Here is a 15160-nt window from a genome sequence, read left to right as displayed (position 1 = left end):
GTTACAGGCTCCTCGGAGAGGTATGCAAATCTAAGGTCAACTATTGCTTAGTCTGATAAAGTGACAAACAATAATCCAGTCAAGGCATAAAGAATGGTTTTGAAGATAGCTCGAGTTAATAAAGAGTAAAAGTGCTTCAACATAAAAAAAAAAATAATAAGTAATAAGACTTAATTCAACCTAATTAACTTAAAGCTAGTAGTATTAATATCTATTAAATTTAATTTAGATCTAGTCTGGAAACACAATCAGATAGAAAACTTCAATAAAAACTATGTAATTGCATTTAATTTGTTATTGTTTTGGTGTAAAAACTATTTATTGCGCACTTAAAAATTTAACAGAATTGTTGTTGCCATGAATATTAATGAAATAAAAATTTGAAAAAATTAATTTCTTATATTTTTGTTAAGAAATAAAATAAAGCAGGACAGGTCTCAGAACTCATCGCCTTAGGGATCGAGAGTGGTATTCGAGCTAACAACATCTGGTTCAGAGCTCATTTCATGATCAAATTCAATACCGTCATCGAAACCATCCTCAACGAAAGTCACAGTATCATTGATGCGTACAGATTCTGGAAACTCGCCATATGCTTTAAGGTTCCTAGCCTCATCAGGTGTGTACTTCAGAATAACATCAGCCCTTGAATCTTGATATTCACGCAACCCAACCAATATAAAATCGCCTTGATTGATCCAAATCTATATACATAAATAGATACAAATACTTGCAAACAATATTGTACAATACTATTTATTTGAATGCTCATTGAACTAACAATGATATTGATAAAGTTATATATGTGTATTAAAATTAAGAAATCGACTCAAATTATAAGTCTTAAGAAAGGATACTAATACTCTTTCCCTACTACTAATCAAGAATTCGATGAATACTATAAGTCTCTAAACAGGATACTGATACCCTTTATTCAGAAAGTGATCAATATTATAAGTTTTAAAGAAGGATGCTGATCTCCTTTTTCAACTACTAATTTAACTAGTACTACAGTTTGAGACTTTTTTAATTTCTACTTAACTATTTCTTATTTCACTTCAAATTTAGCTTTTAGAACTATTATACTAATCTAAATTAATCTAAAATAATTCATTGAAAGAACTCTTACCTTCTTGCGAAGTTTACCACGAATATGACACAAGCGTTTGACATTGTCAAAACACATAGCCTCCAAGTGACCACTACCAAGCATTTTGGTAACCTGAGCATACTCCTGCAAGTCCTCCTTGAAGACTAGTTCACGCTTCTCATATTCGTTTTCATTTTTACCACGACGGCGATTTTTTCCTCCTTTACCTTTGTTTTTCGGCATCCTGCAGTCCTGTGGTAATAATTGGATTCAGTTATATTTTGGACTGAACAGAATTATATGAAATTTGGAATATTATAGTATTTTGAAAATTACTATTTAAATAATAATTAAAATATAAAAACCTTTATCTTCATAAAAAAAAATGTATACTTTTAAAAGTTAGCCTACTGAGAAAATTTGATACACTAAAAAATTAATCCCCGGGAAAATATTTTGCAACGTAGACCAAAATGCGGTCAATTTTGGAAATATCCCGGAATTTAGAAATAACAATGAAATATATTATTTTAGTTGTTTTCGAAAAAGTCACGCCGATATATTCAAATAAGTTTAATTAAATTTATGAAAATATCTTAGTCGGTTCAGACTATCACAATCACTTTGGTATCCTTTTGTCGTTCCAAAATGTATATTCACAGTATAATTTTATTAATTCGAAGCAGCAAATAATCACGAATATACAAAACACACACGAAATACTTAAATTTCTTACACTTTAAATAGTTCAAAAAATTTTATTTCCAAAATGATTTTTTCTTTCCAACTATAATATATTTAAATATATGTTATCCAAATTTTTTGACGTTTTATATTTTCAGTAATCATCACCATAGCAGCTTTTGCTATTGTGAATCTCTTTTAGAAATATTCACAATAATGCCTATTTGCAATGCTAATATATTGATTTTCAAATATCGCAATTACACCTAACCTGCGCTTACTAAATATTCAATATATTCAATTCAAGATTCGAAATACTCAAGATATTTTACAAATAGACCTAATCTTTTATAAACGTATTAGAAAATGGGAACATAAAATTAAACTTACTCTAGGTGGCAGCACTCAAAATGCTATCAAATGGTTTGTTTGGATGAAAAATATTCATAATTTCAAAACTTTGTTACTTTAGATTGGATTTCAAATTGTATTGGAGATATAAAGTATTAACTTTAAAAAGACAGACCGATAATCTAAAAAACTGTATTAACTAAGCCAAAAGTGTTTGTTGCTTAACAGTCCTTTTTGAATATAAGCTAAACTATATGGGAATATTAGGCTGAAGTAATTATGGTCCAAAGTCATTGGTACTTCACAAACGACTTCAAATCTTAAATTGGCGATAAACAAAGTTATGTTGCGTGTTTGGGGAAATTGGAAAGGAATTGTCTATTACTATCTGCTCTTGCCTAGTGGAATGGTTAATGCGGTAATTTATCGCTTAAAAGTCGACCGCTTGAATGAAATAATTAAATAAAAGCGACCTCTGAGTTGGTTGCATCATGACAATGCCTGGTCATGCACACTTTCAATGATTTAGAACAAATTGATGAAACTTGGTTGGAAAGTTTTGATATATATACCATATAGCCAAGATCTTTCACTATCTGACTAGCATTTGTTTCAATCTCTGCAAAACTCTCTTAATACTAAAAAATTGGCCGATATACCACAAAAGTGGTACGTCGGCAATCCAAAATCGGATGGAATTATGAAGCTAGCCGAAAACTGACAAAAGGTTATGAATAATAATAATTATTATTATAACCAATATGTTTACTTATGGCATTTTCGATTGATAAATCTGGATTCAATCTAAATTTGCTCTCGATCTGCCCAATGGATCATTTTTAGAGTAATCTAACATACATATATGATAAAGCAAGCCTTTCAAATTGCCAATATTTTACAAAACACATATGATAATGGAAACGTTTCATATTGCATCAGAAACATTTAACAAACGCAACATACCCTGTATTTTTATTAATTTGTTGGATATAGTAATATTTCATTTAAATAGTTCATAAATAATAATAAGGCATTTTTCAAATAAAATTTTCTCATCCATTTTTAAAATTTAAGGTATATTTTATATCCTTTTATTCTTTATATTTCCTGATTAAATAAAATATTAAATAATATGTTATAAGAACTAACTGCCTGCACTTGATTAAGAAGTTTTTATGCATCCACTACATAACCCGGACTTTACATTATCCGATGTCCATACTAGGACCAGCAACAACAAGAGATATCGAAAAACAGAGTAGTACTCAAGAATGACAGCGGAGATGGGCTACATCAGAAAACGGAAGATGGACATTCGTATTGATAAATGACATAGATCTTTAGGTGCACCGCAAACATGGAGAAGTTAACTATTTCCTTACACAAATACTTACTGGTCATGGCTGCTTTAAGTATTAGCTTCATCGTTTTAAACATGAGAATGATGTCAATTGTCCAATATGTCCCGACGAGATATAGGATGCTGAACACATTATTTTTAAACTGCCCGCGAATTAAGGAAGAACGACAAAGCATACAGACTGTTTTTTAAGAAACCCCAACAGTAAGAAACCTCATCAGACAAATGTGCGGTTCAACCTAAAAATGGGAGATAGTAAAAAAGGCTACAACAGGGGCAGCAAAGTAAGCAAACTTAGTTAAGACGAACTGACATGAACAGAGATAATTAACTAACAATGTAAGCGGAAATGCTTAGACGGCCTCTTGACAAAATACTTTACGGTGGTGCCAGGAGAACCTTTCCGTTCGGACGTAGGGATTTTTTGGGAGGGTTGGAGTCCTCCACTGACTAGGTTTTTCTTTCAATCAACAAAAAAAAGAAAAGAAAAACAACATCTGAGCATCATTTAATTTTTAATTCTCTGTAAAACTCTACTTCTACACCAATAGAATATGGTGCTACCTAAAAAGTGGTAAAAAGTTATAAATAATATAATAATGACGAGTATACTTTTTCTAAAAATTAATTATCATTAAAGAAAATCACCGTCAATCAAAAAACAGCGGAAACTTTTTATATCACCTACTATTTTATGTAACTTTTTTACACTGCGTTGAAAACGTCTTCCTAAACGTATAACACCCTGTATTTTCTTTAATGTGATAAGTAAAATATTGTATATTTTTTAAGAAATTCATATATAATAATGATTAATTTTGACAAATACATATAATTTCTTAAAATAATTATATATATCTAAAATATAACTTTATTGTATTTTCTTATGAAGCAGAATATGTATAAAAAAAAGAGTTTAGAAAACTTCGAATGAAGTGGTTTCAGCAAATAATCAAAGCCAATTAGGAGAGATTAAATTATTTTCGCACGCAACTGCACCAACTGCTGTGGTTCACATGTGCAGTTCTCGAAACTTTCTTCCGATGAGTCGCAGAAACCAGAAACGCATATGTACGCTCTTCGAAGTTGCACCCGAAAAAACAGACGTGGACTTTGCAGACTTACGATCACGTTTGGTGAAAGAATCACGTAAGCAGTTAAGTTTTTATTGCTGAACAAAACCAAACTGAACCACCAAATGAGCTTCAGTTGATACGAGGCAAGCGAAAGAAACTAAACGAAATGTTCGCGGGTTCGTACGTGTGAATTGAGGAACCGAAAAGAAGTGGGCAGCACTAAGTAAGGCACGGGTGGCAAAGTGAAGTACAAGTTTGTTTGAGTTACGGGTTTCAGTGGAAAAACCGTAAAGTGAAAGAGCAGACACCATGAAATAAAAGGCATGAGACACTGCATTCTGTAGCTCAACGACGATTTAATGAAACAATACGGCAATTCCATTGTGAACAAATGGAATAATTAATAATTTGTTAATTAATTTTACTTAAATAAGTTTATATCGAATAACGGTCTTCACTCTCTTTAAATTTACGTGTTAATTGTGAAATAATGGCCATGACATTTACCAACATTTAAAATACTTAAAAGTGAACCAACTGTGCTGGAAGTGAACGTTTTCGGATATGTTAATGTCTTCAAGACATTCTTCTCTTCTTTCGAAAAACGTAAACAAAGCAGTTAAATGCATGCAAAAATTTGACCCAGAAAGAAAGTCAAGTCTGAACCATTGCTTTTCATTGGCGTCGGCTTGAGTGGTCGTCAGAATTCGAGATCATTTCACTTGCGTATCTGCGCTGCAGATACTCGTAGCTTCGATCGAACTCATTTTTGGCAATTGGGTGAGAGTTTCTTTATCGACGTTGTTGCTATATTCTTCCGGTCATTTTTAAAATAAATTTTATATATAAAAATCTTTAATTTGTTGAAATTTAAACCAAAAACGAAACTGTGCCAATTGAAAAGTGCAAGCAAATTGCTTTAATTTTTATTTCTTCTGCAGAAAAGTGAAATTTTACAAAACGTTTTTAGTGCATCTTCGTGTTAAAATACGAGTATTTTCTTTGATTGGCGGTAAGCAAATAAAATTATATATATATGGAAATATATCTACATGTAAGATTTGTGCACATAAAAAATATTTAATGTTTAAGATTTTTCACTTTTAAATTCTTTTTCGACTTCTCTCAATTAAAGCCGCCGAGTTATTAGCGCATGCGCAAATGAGCTCATTAACCATTTTATATCTGAACGTCTGAATACACTTTTATATGATTAACTGTTGTAGGTAAAATGATATATGTTTATACGTACATTAAAATCTGAATATATATAATCGTATATATGTGTTCACTTTTAATGAATGTTGATTATAACATTGAAAAGTAAGAAAAGATTTTTGATGAAAATCTTATTGCGCTCTAATAACAAAACGAAATATTTCTTTTTTTTGTGGTAATTATTTTTACATTGTTTCTCCATTTCTTTTATTCCAGTTTTAATTTTTGAAAATAATAAGTGTATTATTCTTATTACTAAAATTATAAATAATACACATAAAAACACACTTAAAATTTAATTTTTATAATTAAAAAAATACAATCGTCTTATGATCTAGCTAAAGTTTCTCAATACTCTCAATCATCAATTATCTCAATCAATTATAAAACAAAAATATTTTATATTAAATTTGTTTCTTAAAGTCAATTATGATGAAGATTAGATTAGGTTGGAGTGGCGGCCTTGTTTACCAAGAAACCCCACTTGAGCACAAATAATGGCCCGTTATGGTACCACAAGAAAAAGCGATGCTCATATATAGATAAGGTGATCAGTATACGACCAACGCCCGAAAAGGCAATGACTTCCCCATTAGGCGAAGTTAAACCAACCCGACAGTTCTATAAATCTGGTTAGGTCCCTCACATTGTAGGATGACAGCTCAGTCAACAACATTTTTGATCTTTTTCTGGCTAAAGACGGGCACTGAAATATGAGATGGAACACAGTTTCATCCTCGTCTAAACTTAAAACTTAATAGAAATGCCAATACAGTTTGACATTCTGAGCTATCAAACATTAGTTATTCATATCGATAGTTATCATGTTGCTAACAACAACAACACAAGTTCACCCGATAGCACAAAGTAGGTTACAATAGATATATAAATATGACTTTCTTCAGTGTCTCAAAACTTATGAGTTAATTTAATTATTCTTCTTACTATGTGTTACCCATATATAGTAATAGTAATTAATTCTTTCTTTAATAATTCAAAAACACATATTAAATTAGGCTAAGTAAGAGTGGCAACCTTGTACCCAAATCCTGCTTCAAATACTTTTCAGAATTATATTAAGTAAAAGAATAGAAATTAAATTAAAAATTATGATGGCTTCAGCTTTCCATCAGAATAATAGTACGATAGTTCTTACTATTGTTTAGTTCAAAATACAAAAGGTTTTCATACACTGATTCTAACATTTGTTCTAACACACAACGCAGGGAAACTTATTTACCTCACGAATTATTAACATATAATTACTTATTTTTTTAACTATAAGCTCAAAGCGTAGCTTGGAGGTGGACTGCCAACACAGTAGCTAAGTACTATAGACTTAATTTATTCGATTTTATTTAATTATGCATTCTGACTACTTTTTATATATTTGTATCTTATATAGTTACATTTTCCTTCACATGTGTAATAACAAGATAATATACTGAATGTTGATGATGGACTATGTAGTAAATATCTAAGAAATTAACATCAAATACATATATTTTTCAATTGAGCTCATTTTGGAGTAAATTTCTTTATCAAACAACACGAAAGACTTCGTTTAATATAGAGATCTCTTCTCTTTCCTAGCTAAAATTGCCTGACTCTACAGCAGCGATGCATACGTAAATGCTGAATTAGTTATGCTATAAGTAATCAGCTGATCTTTTTCACTTTATGAGAAATAATTCATTTAAATATTGATCCCAATAAACAAATAGATGGATATATAAGTTTTAACTGAATTTTAATTTTTAGCGTCAATGTACGAGGAATCTTAGATCAGCTGGTGCAAATATTGGGCAGTTAGTTAACTTTTTTTTGTATGTGTGCGATGTGTTTAGTAATCGGATTAAACTTGTGTTGTTTGTGCTTTTGTTTTTATTTTTTTTTTTCCTTTTTGTTTTTGTCTTATCTTCAATAAGATTTCTATTGTTTGCATATCCAAGTTAAACTATTTGCTATCAGATCCTCTCTCAAATTGACATAGATATAATGCTCATGCACATACTAAACTCGTGAAACCGTATGCTTACATCTTCACCGCTATGTTTAGTGTCTGTCCTTTAAAAAATATCTAGCGGTGAACAAAGTTTTACTTTGTGAAATCAAAGGCGAACTATCTCATAACTATAATTTTTTACTTTGATACTCATGTTCATCTGTTTCCAGTTGTTGCATCATTGCTATGATAATCTGACTTACTTATTCCTAATACAACTAGTACTAATAGATACCTTATGGTTATCACCTTATGGATACTTTTTACACTGAATCCATACTAATATTTGAAGTAATATATACACCAAATGACCACTCTAATTTATTTAGAATTATCTATATTAATTTGGCAAAACTAATAACTAATAGTTTTATAATAAACGTATTAAAACATTTGCAATCTTGAAATACCAACCTATGGATATGGCTTAGAAATTCTGAGAACTATTCACTAAGTTTGACCTGTATTTCGGTAGTGAATTAAGGCGGAGGAGATATCGAATCCTTTCCAATTAGATACTAAAGTCGTTTTGGGACGTTCTTCCTAATTTTGGGTAAAAAATTTTCCATAACAGAACTGCCGGACCCATTGATAAATGCGACTTAGAAAGTTAGAAGTGTCACTCAGTGAATTAAAGAAAAGGATAAAAGCTTAAGCCCCATTCTGGATAACCTTGGACATAGATATAACAGCTGTTTCGGTGTGTTCTTCTTAAACGCCGGTAGATATATACAACAAGAGAGATTTGACAAGGCAAGCCTAACCTAGCACCATATCATTCTTTAATCGACTGTGCCATTAAGACTTATGTTATTTAAATACTTCCATTTTACTTTATGGAACACTGAATTAACAGAACCAGTGATTGGTTTCACATTTGGACCTGGCTGTTTCTGTTAACGTTTCGCTTAAAGTTATCTTTTGTTAACTTTCGTCTTTCGCAAGCTCCTTTTTTACAAAATCTTGATTTCAGAATATAACACATTAACGTTAATTTTTTCTTGCCGAGAGTGACGTATCTTTATGACGAAAAAAAACTATTTAAAAGCTCGAAGAGTTTAAGAGTTTTTTTTTTAAATAATTTTTAATGTTTACAAAAGTTAAAACTTATTTTAATTTTAATTGAAAACTTGTCATGGAAATCAATCATATTATTTTGTAAAACTTATAACAAAACAATCTGTTTATAAGTATCTTTGATGTGACATCCCAACATTCAGACAATTCAAGTTTTTCATCTGTGACATATGAATAAGTTTTGCAAGAACATCTGTGTGTACCAAGGTAACCTTATAGGGGCCCTATATTTTGCCCCTATAAACTGTGTTCTGGATTCTTATTAACTAATGACAAATATTTTTCGCTTCCTTAAGCAATTATCAAACTATTTCAGTTAATTTTGAATTAATAATGCATGAATGACAAGGAAACATATACATTATTCATTGGGAAATGGGGATGGTAACCAATGTATTCCCTATAGGTAACCATAAGACACTATACCAAATAAACAAAATTAATAGATTAAAAAACAAAAACACTATAAAGGCAATTTGCGAAGTTGAATCAAAAATGAGAAAACAAACTTTGTTCAAAGTAAACAGAAACAGAAATGAAAACAATTTTGTCATGCCTACAACGCCACGCCGGTATCTGTAAGTGCGTCCATGCCTTTCATCCACATCCACATCGGCAATGGCAATGGCATTTCATTAAAATTTCTTAAAAGTTGCGTTTTAGTTTATTGGATTGCCTTGCCTGGTGATTGACTCAAGGCATTTTTGATGTCACGTCAATTTTAAAAAGTGAAATTTTATGTTTATTTCTTTCTACGATTTTGTTACGATTTAAAGTTTAAAATATTTTATTTTATTAAAATTATTCGTTGATGAGCTTTGATGGCATTTAAGATATGATACGCACACTTTTATTGTTTATTATTTACCTTAACTGATTTTCAATATGTTCGTTTAGATATATTTAATAAAAATTATTTATAAAAATATTTAAATATTTTAACATGAAAAACACATTTACAGGTTGTTCAAATTTAATTATATACAGAGTATTCTGTTCCGAACCAACCTATTTCAAACTCGTGAGATGGTGTTGTGGTAGGAGAAATTAAAAAGCTGGCATAAGTAAACCATATCTCTTCTAATTATCATCGAGATTTACGGCGTCAAAGGGTTACACATTCGAAAATGACCTTTAGATAAAAAAATTCTTATATCTCAAAGAGGTTTTGTTTATATATTATTTAATTTGATTGGCAATATATCTTCATATTTAAATGAGTTAAAAATTTATGATGGATTTTTTTTTTTAAGATTATCTTTCGATAGTTCTTACAAAAAAGATATTTCCGATTTACGGTTTTATTGATTTTGCCTCTATGAATACATATTCCTCTCTTGTGGTTAATGCAGACCATGTCTTATATCAAAGACAACTTACATCTAATTACATTTCGAAGTCCATACAAAATAAATATCCAATAAGTTTATGAAATTTTACCACTTGATTGCCTTTAAATCCACAACAATTGGCATTTTCGATGGATAAATCTAAATTCAATATAGATATGCTCTCCATCTGTGAAATTTTTTGAATCCAATCGAACATTTTTGGAGTAAACTAACATTTTTTTATGAATATTAGTAGACGTTTATATTTTTCATACAATGAATCTAATCACAATTTACCTGTCAAATCACATAAAACAGCTGTTAATTCTAGGAAAATCTTGTAATACTGGCAAAAAATTCAGAGTGTTATACATTTTGCCCCGAATTAACCAATTCCAAATGATATTGCACTAAAAGTTTCTAGAAAATTAAGCTTGCGGGTTTATTAATCGTTATGTACATATAATCTAATAGCACCTAATGGAAAGATCTAAAAAATATATTGATTAAAAATTTGATTGATGTCTCAAACATAACTGCGATTCATTTATAATTGGTGAATAAAAAGGCTGATGTGAATAAAAAATTAAAACTTATAAATTACTTCTTATTTTGGTTTCGCTACTTATCAACTGCCTATGCACTTATAACGAAAATAGACAATATCTCTCCAATGACGGTTTTAATTGCTACATGCCTATGAAACTAAAGGAATAATAATAATGTCACAATAATCCTCAAGGGATGCAATGTCGTGGTGACAAAATCTATCTATTTATCCATATATTTTAGTGTTTACTACTATATAGTAGTCTATATAAAAATCACTGACCTTTTGAAGTTTATTTGACTTCTACCTTCGGGCGGAGTATTATTACAACTGCTCTTGAAAGGATGCAAGGCAGTTATTTATACAAGGATTTTGGTTTTAAAAAATAAAAAATAAATTAAATAGTTTACAATATCTGAACAATATAGAATAAAGATTATATGTACAATCAAGGATATAGTAGAAGCGGGTAGCTGATGCTGATATTGTCTCTGTTCTCCTTTCAGTTCATGGTTGTGTCTATGTTTGTTAGTGTGTGGAGGCTCTCTAGAGTTGTAGATGATTCATTTACTTTTGGAATAAAATGGCTTACTCTGTATATGTTTTTAACCCTCTAATGCCCACGACCGCCTTGAGGCGGGCTTGTCTTTTTTACGATTTACAAGACAACGAGACATCAGAATGAAAAAAAGACTTTGGATTTGGCTTTTTGACCACAAATTAATCTAAAATGATTTTTTCAACTTAAATAAAAAATGTGGCGGTAGAGGGTTAATTACCCAAAATAAACATAATTTCTAAGACGGCAATCGTTTATATTTAATGTAGTTTTAATTTTTTTGCAACTTGTTATAAGTAAAACAATATCTTATTACATTCAATTTGAGACTATTTAACTGAATATTTAGCAAATATTATAAATAATTTCATAATTATATGGTTAATTGCCTTCATTACTTTCATTTCATGCCAATAACTTTCTGCCATAAAATTGAAACTCATTAATGGCATTTTTTGTGTTATTGGAAATTTTATTTTAATTGTGATTAATTTACTCCAAAATTATAAACAAAAAAAAATTAAATTTTAAAAGGCAACCGCGAACAGTGCATTAATTTAATTTTTTATTTATTTATTATTAAAACGTTTGATGATTGAAAATAGCCACCGCAGAAATTCTGCATTTTTACTCGCTTTCCTGCCCTCAATAACCACTGAAACATTTTAGTTAACCAAGTTTAATGCTTTTTTTATTGAACTAATTGTGGTTTAATCTTTTAATGTAAAAATCTGCTATTTAACTTTTTTAACAGTGATTTGATAATTTAGCGAAAATAACCCACAATTACACTAAAGTTAAAATCTATGCATTACAGCTTTTGTTTATATTTAAAGCAGGAATTTTTAAATAAAAGTTGCTAAAATAATTATTAATTTCAATTTAAAATAAATTTTGAGTCAAATTATTATTATTATTTTGAGGCTAGTTGAGTCAGTGCCATTGAGCACTTTTACCCTCTATTAACTGCGAGCTTTCTTCAGAACCCTCCTCTACGTTTTGACTGGATACCTTCTCAAGGAGCCTGTAACCATTCTGAGATTTGATAACATGGTGTTGGTAAGTCTTCCAGTTTTCGTAAATAATTTCAAGGCTCTATCCTTTATGTATTTTTTGATCGGATCAATCTTAAAGTTCCTGAGAATGTAAAATATTGTAGAAAATATTGTATTTTTTATCACTTCATCAGACTAAACAATAATTAACCTCAGATCTGCATACCTTCTCAAGGAGCCTGTAACCATTCTGAGATTTGATAACATGGTGTTGGTAAGTCTTCCAGTTTTCGTAAATAATTTCAAGGCTCTATCCTTTATGTATTTTTTGATCGGATCAATCTTGAGGTTACTGAGAATGTCAAATATTGTACAATAAATAATCTATTTTAGTAAATAAAAAATTTTTTCATAAATAAATAAAATTTTCATATAAAATAATTGTATTCATAATTTATCTCATTAATACAACTAACTACATTTTTAGTTTAGTTTTATCCATAAAACTTTTTTTTTAAATAATTTTATATCACTAAGTCACTTACATAAGTCGTGTGTTCATCAATTAAGTTCCTATTTGATACTTAACATACTCTTGGCCGTTTGCAGATACATTTTCTTACATCTGTGCTCACTTTGCATGGCCTTAACAAATGAGTCAAGTTAATTACTGGTTTGAGTTATGTCACGAAAAATATTCAATTGCAGTTCCGCTATTAAAAAAGATAATAAAAATAATAATTATATTAAATAATGTAAGAAAGTCTATAAAAAGCGAAAGCTCTTTGTATGTGAACCTGATGCAGGCCTGATTAAATTTATTTTAATTACAGAAATTAAGATACACATATTGCCGAGCTCAAAAAAAATATAGTACGGCACTTCATTAACACAATAAACATGATGTTGGCTTATTAGCAATAAAAAATTTATTTCAATACATTCAAATAGGATTTAATAGAAATTCGTTTAATAAACAGCTTAAGTAACACATATACTTTACCTTTCTATGGCAATTATTTTTCATAGATATTATCGACATAACTAAATTTTTTTATACCTGAAATAATATACATAAATGTACACTTAATGCTAACATTTATAATATAATGTCTCTTATTATTAGCGTTGAAAAAACTTTATTTAAATTTATACTATAGTAGTAAAACATTAATTTGGTTTAATTCATATCACTTTATTTAATATACTTTCATTGAACACTATGTGTACTAAGATATTTTCAGCAGTTTTATTATTTTTCAGTTACTACTTTATATAAATTTCGAAATATTAACTATCTGGAATCAAATGCGAAGCTAGGTTAGGTAAGGTTATGCTGGCAGACCAAATAGCTCACGCGTAGATCATTAAGGTGCATTGCAATACCAGATCAGAATCTCAATTCTAAGCGATAGTGTGCTCGTGTTAGTAGCGAATTTTATCAAGATTTCAACAGAAATCTCAGGTACGTGCTCTATTCCTGTATAATTAACAGCCCCAAGTATTTTTTCGAGAGAGCCGGGCAGTTACATAGTAGATGCCACAGAGTTTCCTTTTCAACAAGCTCGTTGCTTTTCCTACAAACATCGCTGCGAATTAGGTTTAGTTTGTGTGCATGTGAATCCACCAGACAATGACCTGTCAATACACCAATTAATATTCTACAGTTCCTTCGACTAGACGATATAACATATTCGGTGTACTTTTCCTCGTAAATATGTGTCTACATATGATTCCAGCTATTCTACAGGTGGTTAAGATTTACTACCTTTCCTTTGCTCTCCTTGTCATATGTTCGTCCAGAAGTTTATGTATTTGTTTTAGAGGTCTGAGTACTTCGGTCGTTTGAGAACGATTAACTTAACACTTTTCTTAGAACCATGGAACCAAAAGGCTTGTTTTATAAAAAATCAAATCATTACGCTCAATTTTGACTTTTACTCTTATTTCAATATTGGATATTAAGTTAATTCTCTGTTCTCTATAATAGGAAATTTATATTCCCTATAGTACACATGTTATGTAGAGTGTCACGGGTACGTCAAAATTGGTTCTTTCGGGCTATGACGAAAATGCATGTTACGCTGAGTGTCAAAACAGTTTTTCCATTTCGTATTTTTTTTATTACTTTTGTACTTTTTGGTTTTGCCTAAATTTTAAAGGAATGATATACATTCAAACATACAACAGGGCTTTGACTGAGTAACGACGTTCAGTTCAGATAGCCTCGACTCTCATGACCGAATTTAAACCGACATATGTGTTTTTTTTTCTCTCACTGTCAGTTTTTTAATTTGCATCAAAAGTAACAACAATTTTAATTTTGACGTACCCGTGACGTTCTACATAACATGAGCCTAACAAAAAATTTATATTCCCTAAAACAGAGACTTTATTTTCCCCTATAATAGAGAATTTATATTCTCAACAATAATGTTACGGATCCACTTAAACATCTTAATGTTTTGTTAAATAGTAAGGGACTCGAAGATTTTGAAGCCTTTTAAAATCTTTAGTAAAGCCTAAGTTGTTCTTTGAGAAGATTTGAGGAAGAATGAATAAAAAAGTATATAGGGTATTGATTCTGTGCATATAATATAATTAAAAATGTTTTCTTTATTACTATCTATTGGAGCAATGATATAGACTTTTCTCTTGCCACATATAGACGGAATTTAGCAGACTAGACAGAATAAATTTTTTCCCTAAAATGAATGGCATAGTAAGACACCAATTATGGTATGACTTTAAATAATATTAATGTTTTTCAGAACATATTTAAGCCTTTAATATGAATATCAACTATTTATGAATACAATAAAAAATATAATTATCACTTAATGTGAATTTATGAAATAAACATT

The 15160-nt window shown here is 29.9% G+C and overlaps 1 protein-coding gene across 3 annotated transcripts; it reads right to left on the bottom strand.

Annotated features, from left to right (window-relative positions):
- Nucleotides 1–385: 385 nt before the first annotated feature.
- LOC119681229 (eukaryotic translation initiation factor 1A, X-chromosomal-like) lies at nt 386–1863 on the bottom strand. Of its 3 annotated transcripts, none has more exons than XM_038094356.1 (3): nt 1456–1863; nt 1130–1342; nt 386–704 (listed from the first exon to the last, which is right to left on the bottom strand). In XM_038094356.1, the coding sequence occupies exons 1-3, from the start codon at nt 1465–1467 to the stop codon at nt 453–455; spliced, it is 477 nt and encodes a 158-aa protein (XP_037950284.1). In that variant the 5' UTR covers nt 1468–1863; the 3' UTR covers nt 386–452. The 3 variants fall into 3 exon arrangements, with proteins under 3 accessions (XP_037950284.1, XP_037950285.1, XP_037950286.1); XM_038094357.1 differs by having other exon boundaries at nt 1484–1863; XM_038094358.1 differs by having other exon boundaries at nt 1827–1844.
- Between the last annotated feature and the right edge of the window lie 13297 nt (nt 1864–15160).

The sequence above is a fragment of the Teleopsis dalmanni genome, chromosome 2, assembly GCF_002237135.1.
Source record: "Teleopsis dalmanni isolate 2A chromosome 2, ASM223713v2, whole genome shotgun sequence".
Classification (NCBI taxonomy): domain Eukaryota; kingdom Metazoa; phylum Arthropoda; class Insecta; order Diptera; family Diopsidae; genus Teleopsis; species Teleopsis dalmanni.
The sequence above is the reverse complement of the archived record's forward strand: the minus strand, read 5'-3'. Positions and strand labels throughout refer to the sequence as shown.

Excerpts from the sequence above, each read along its gene's own strand:
- LOC119681229 (XM_038094356.1), bottom strand. Across the intron at positions 705-1,129 it reads GTGGTAAACTTCGCAAGAAG|ATTTGGATCAATCAAGGCGA; the intron begins GTAAGAGTTCTT and ends TTATGTATATAG.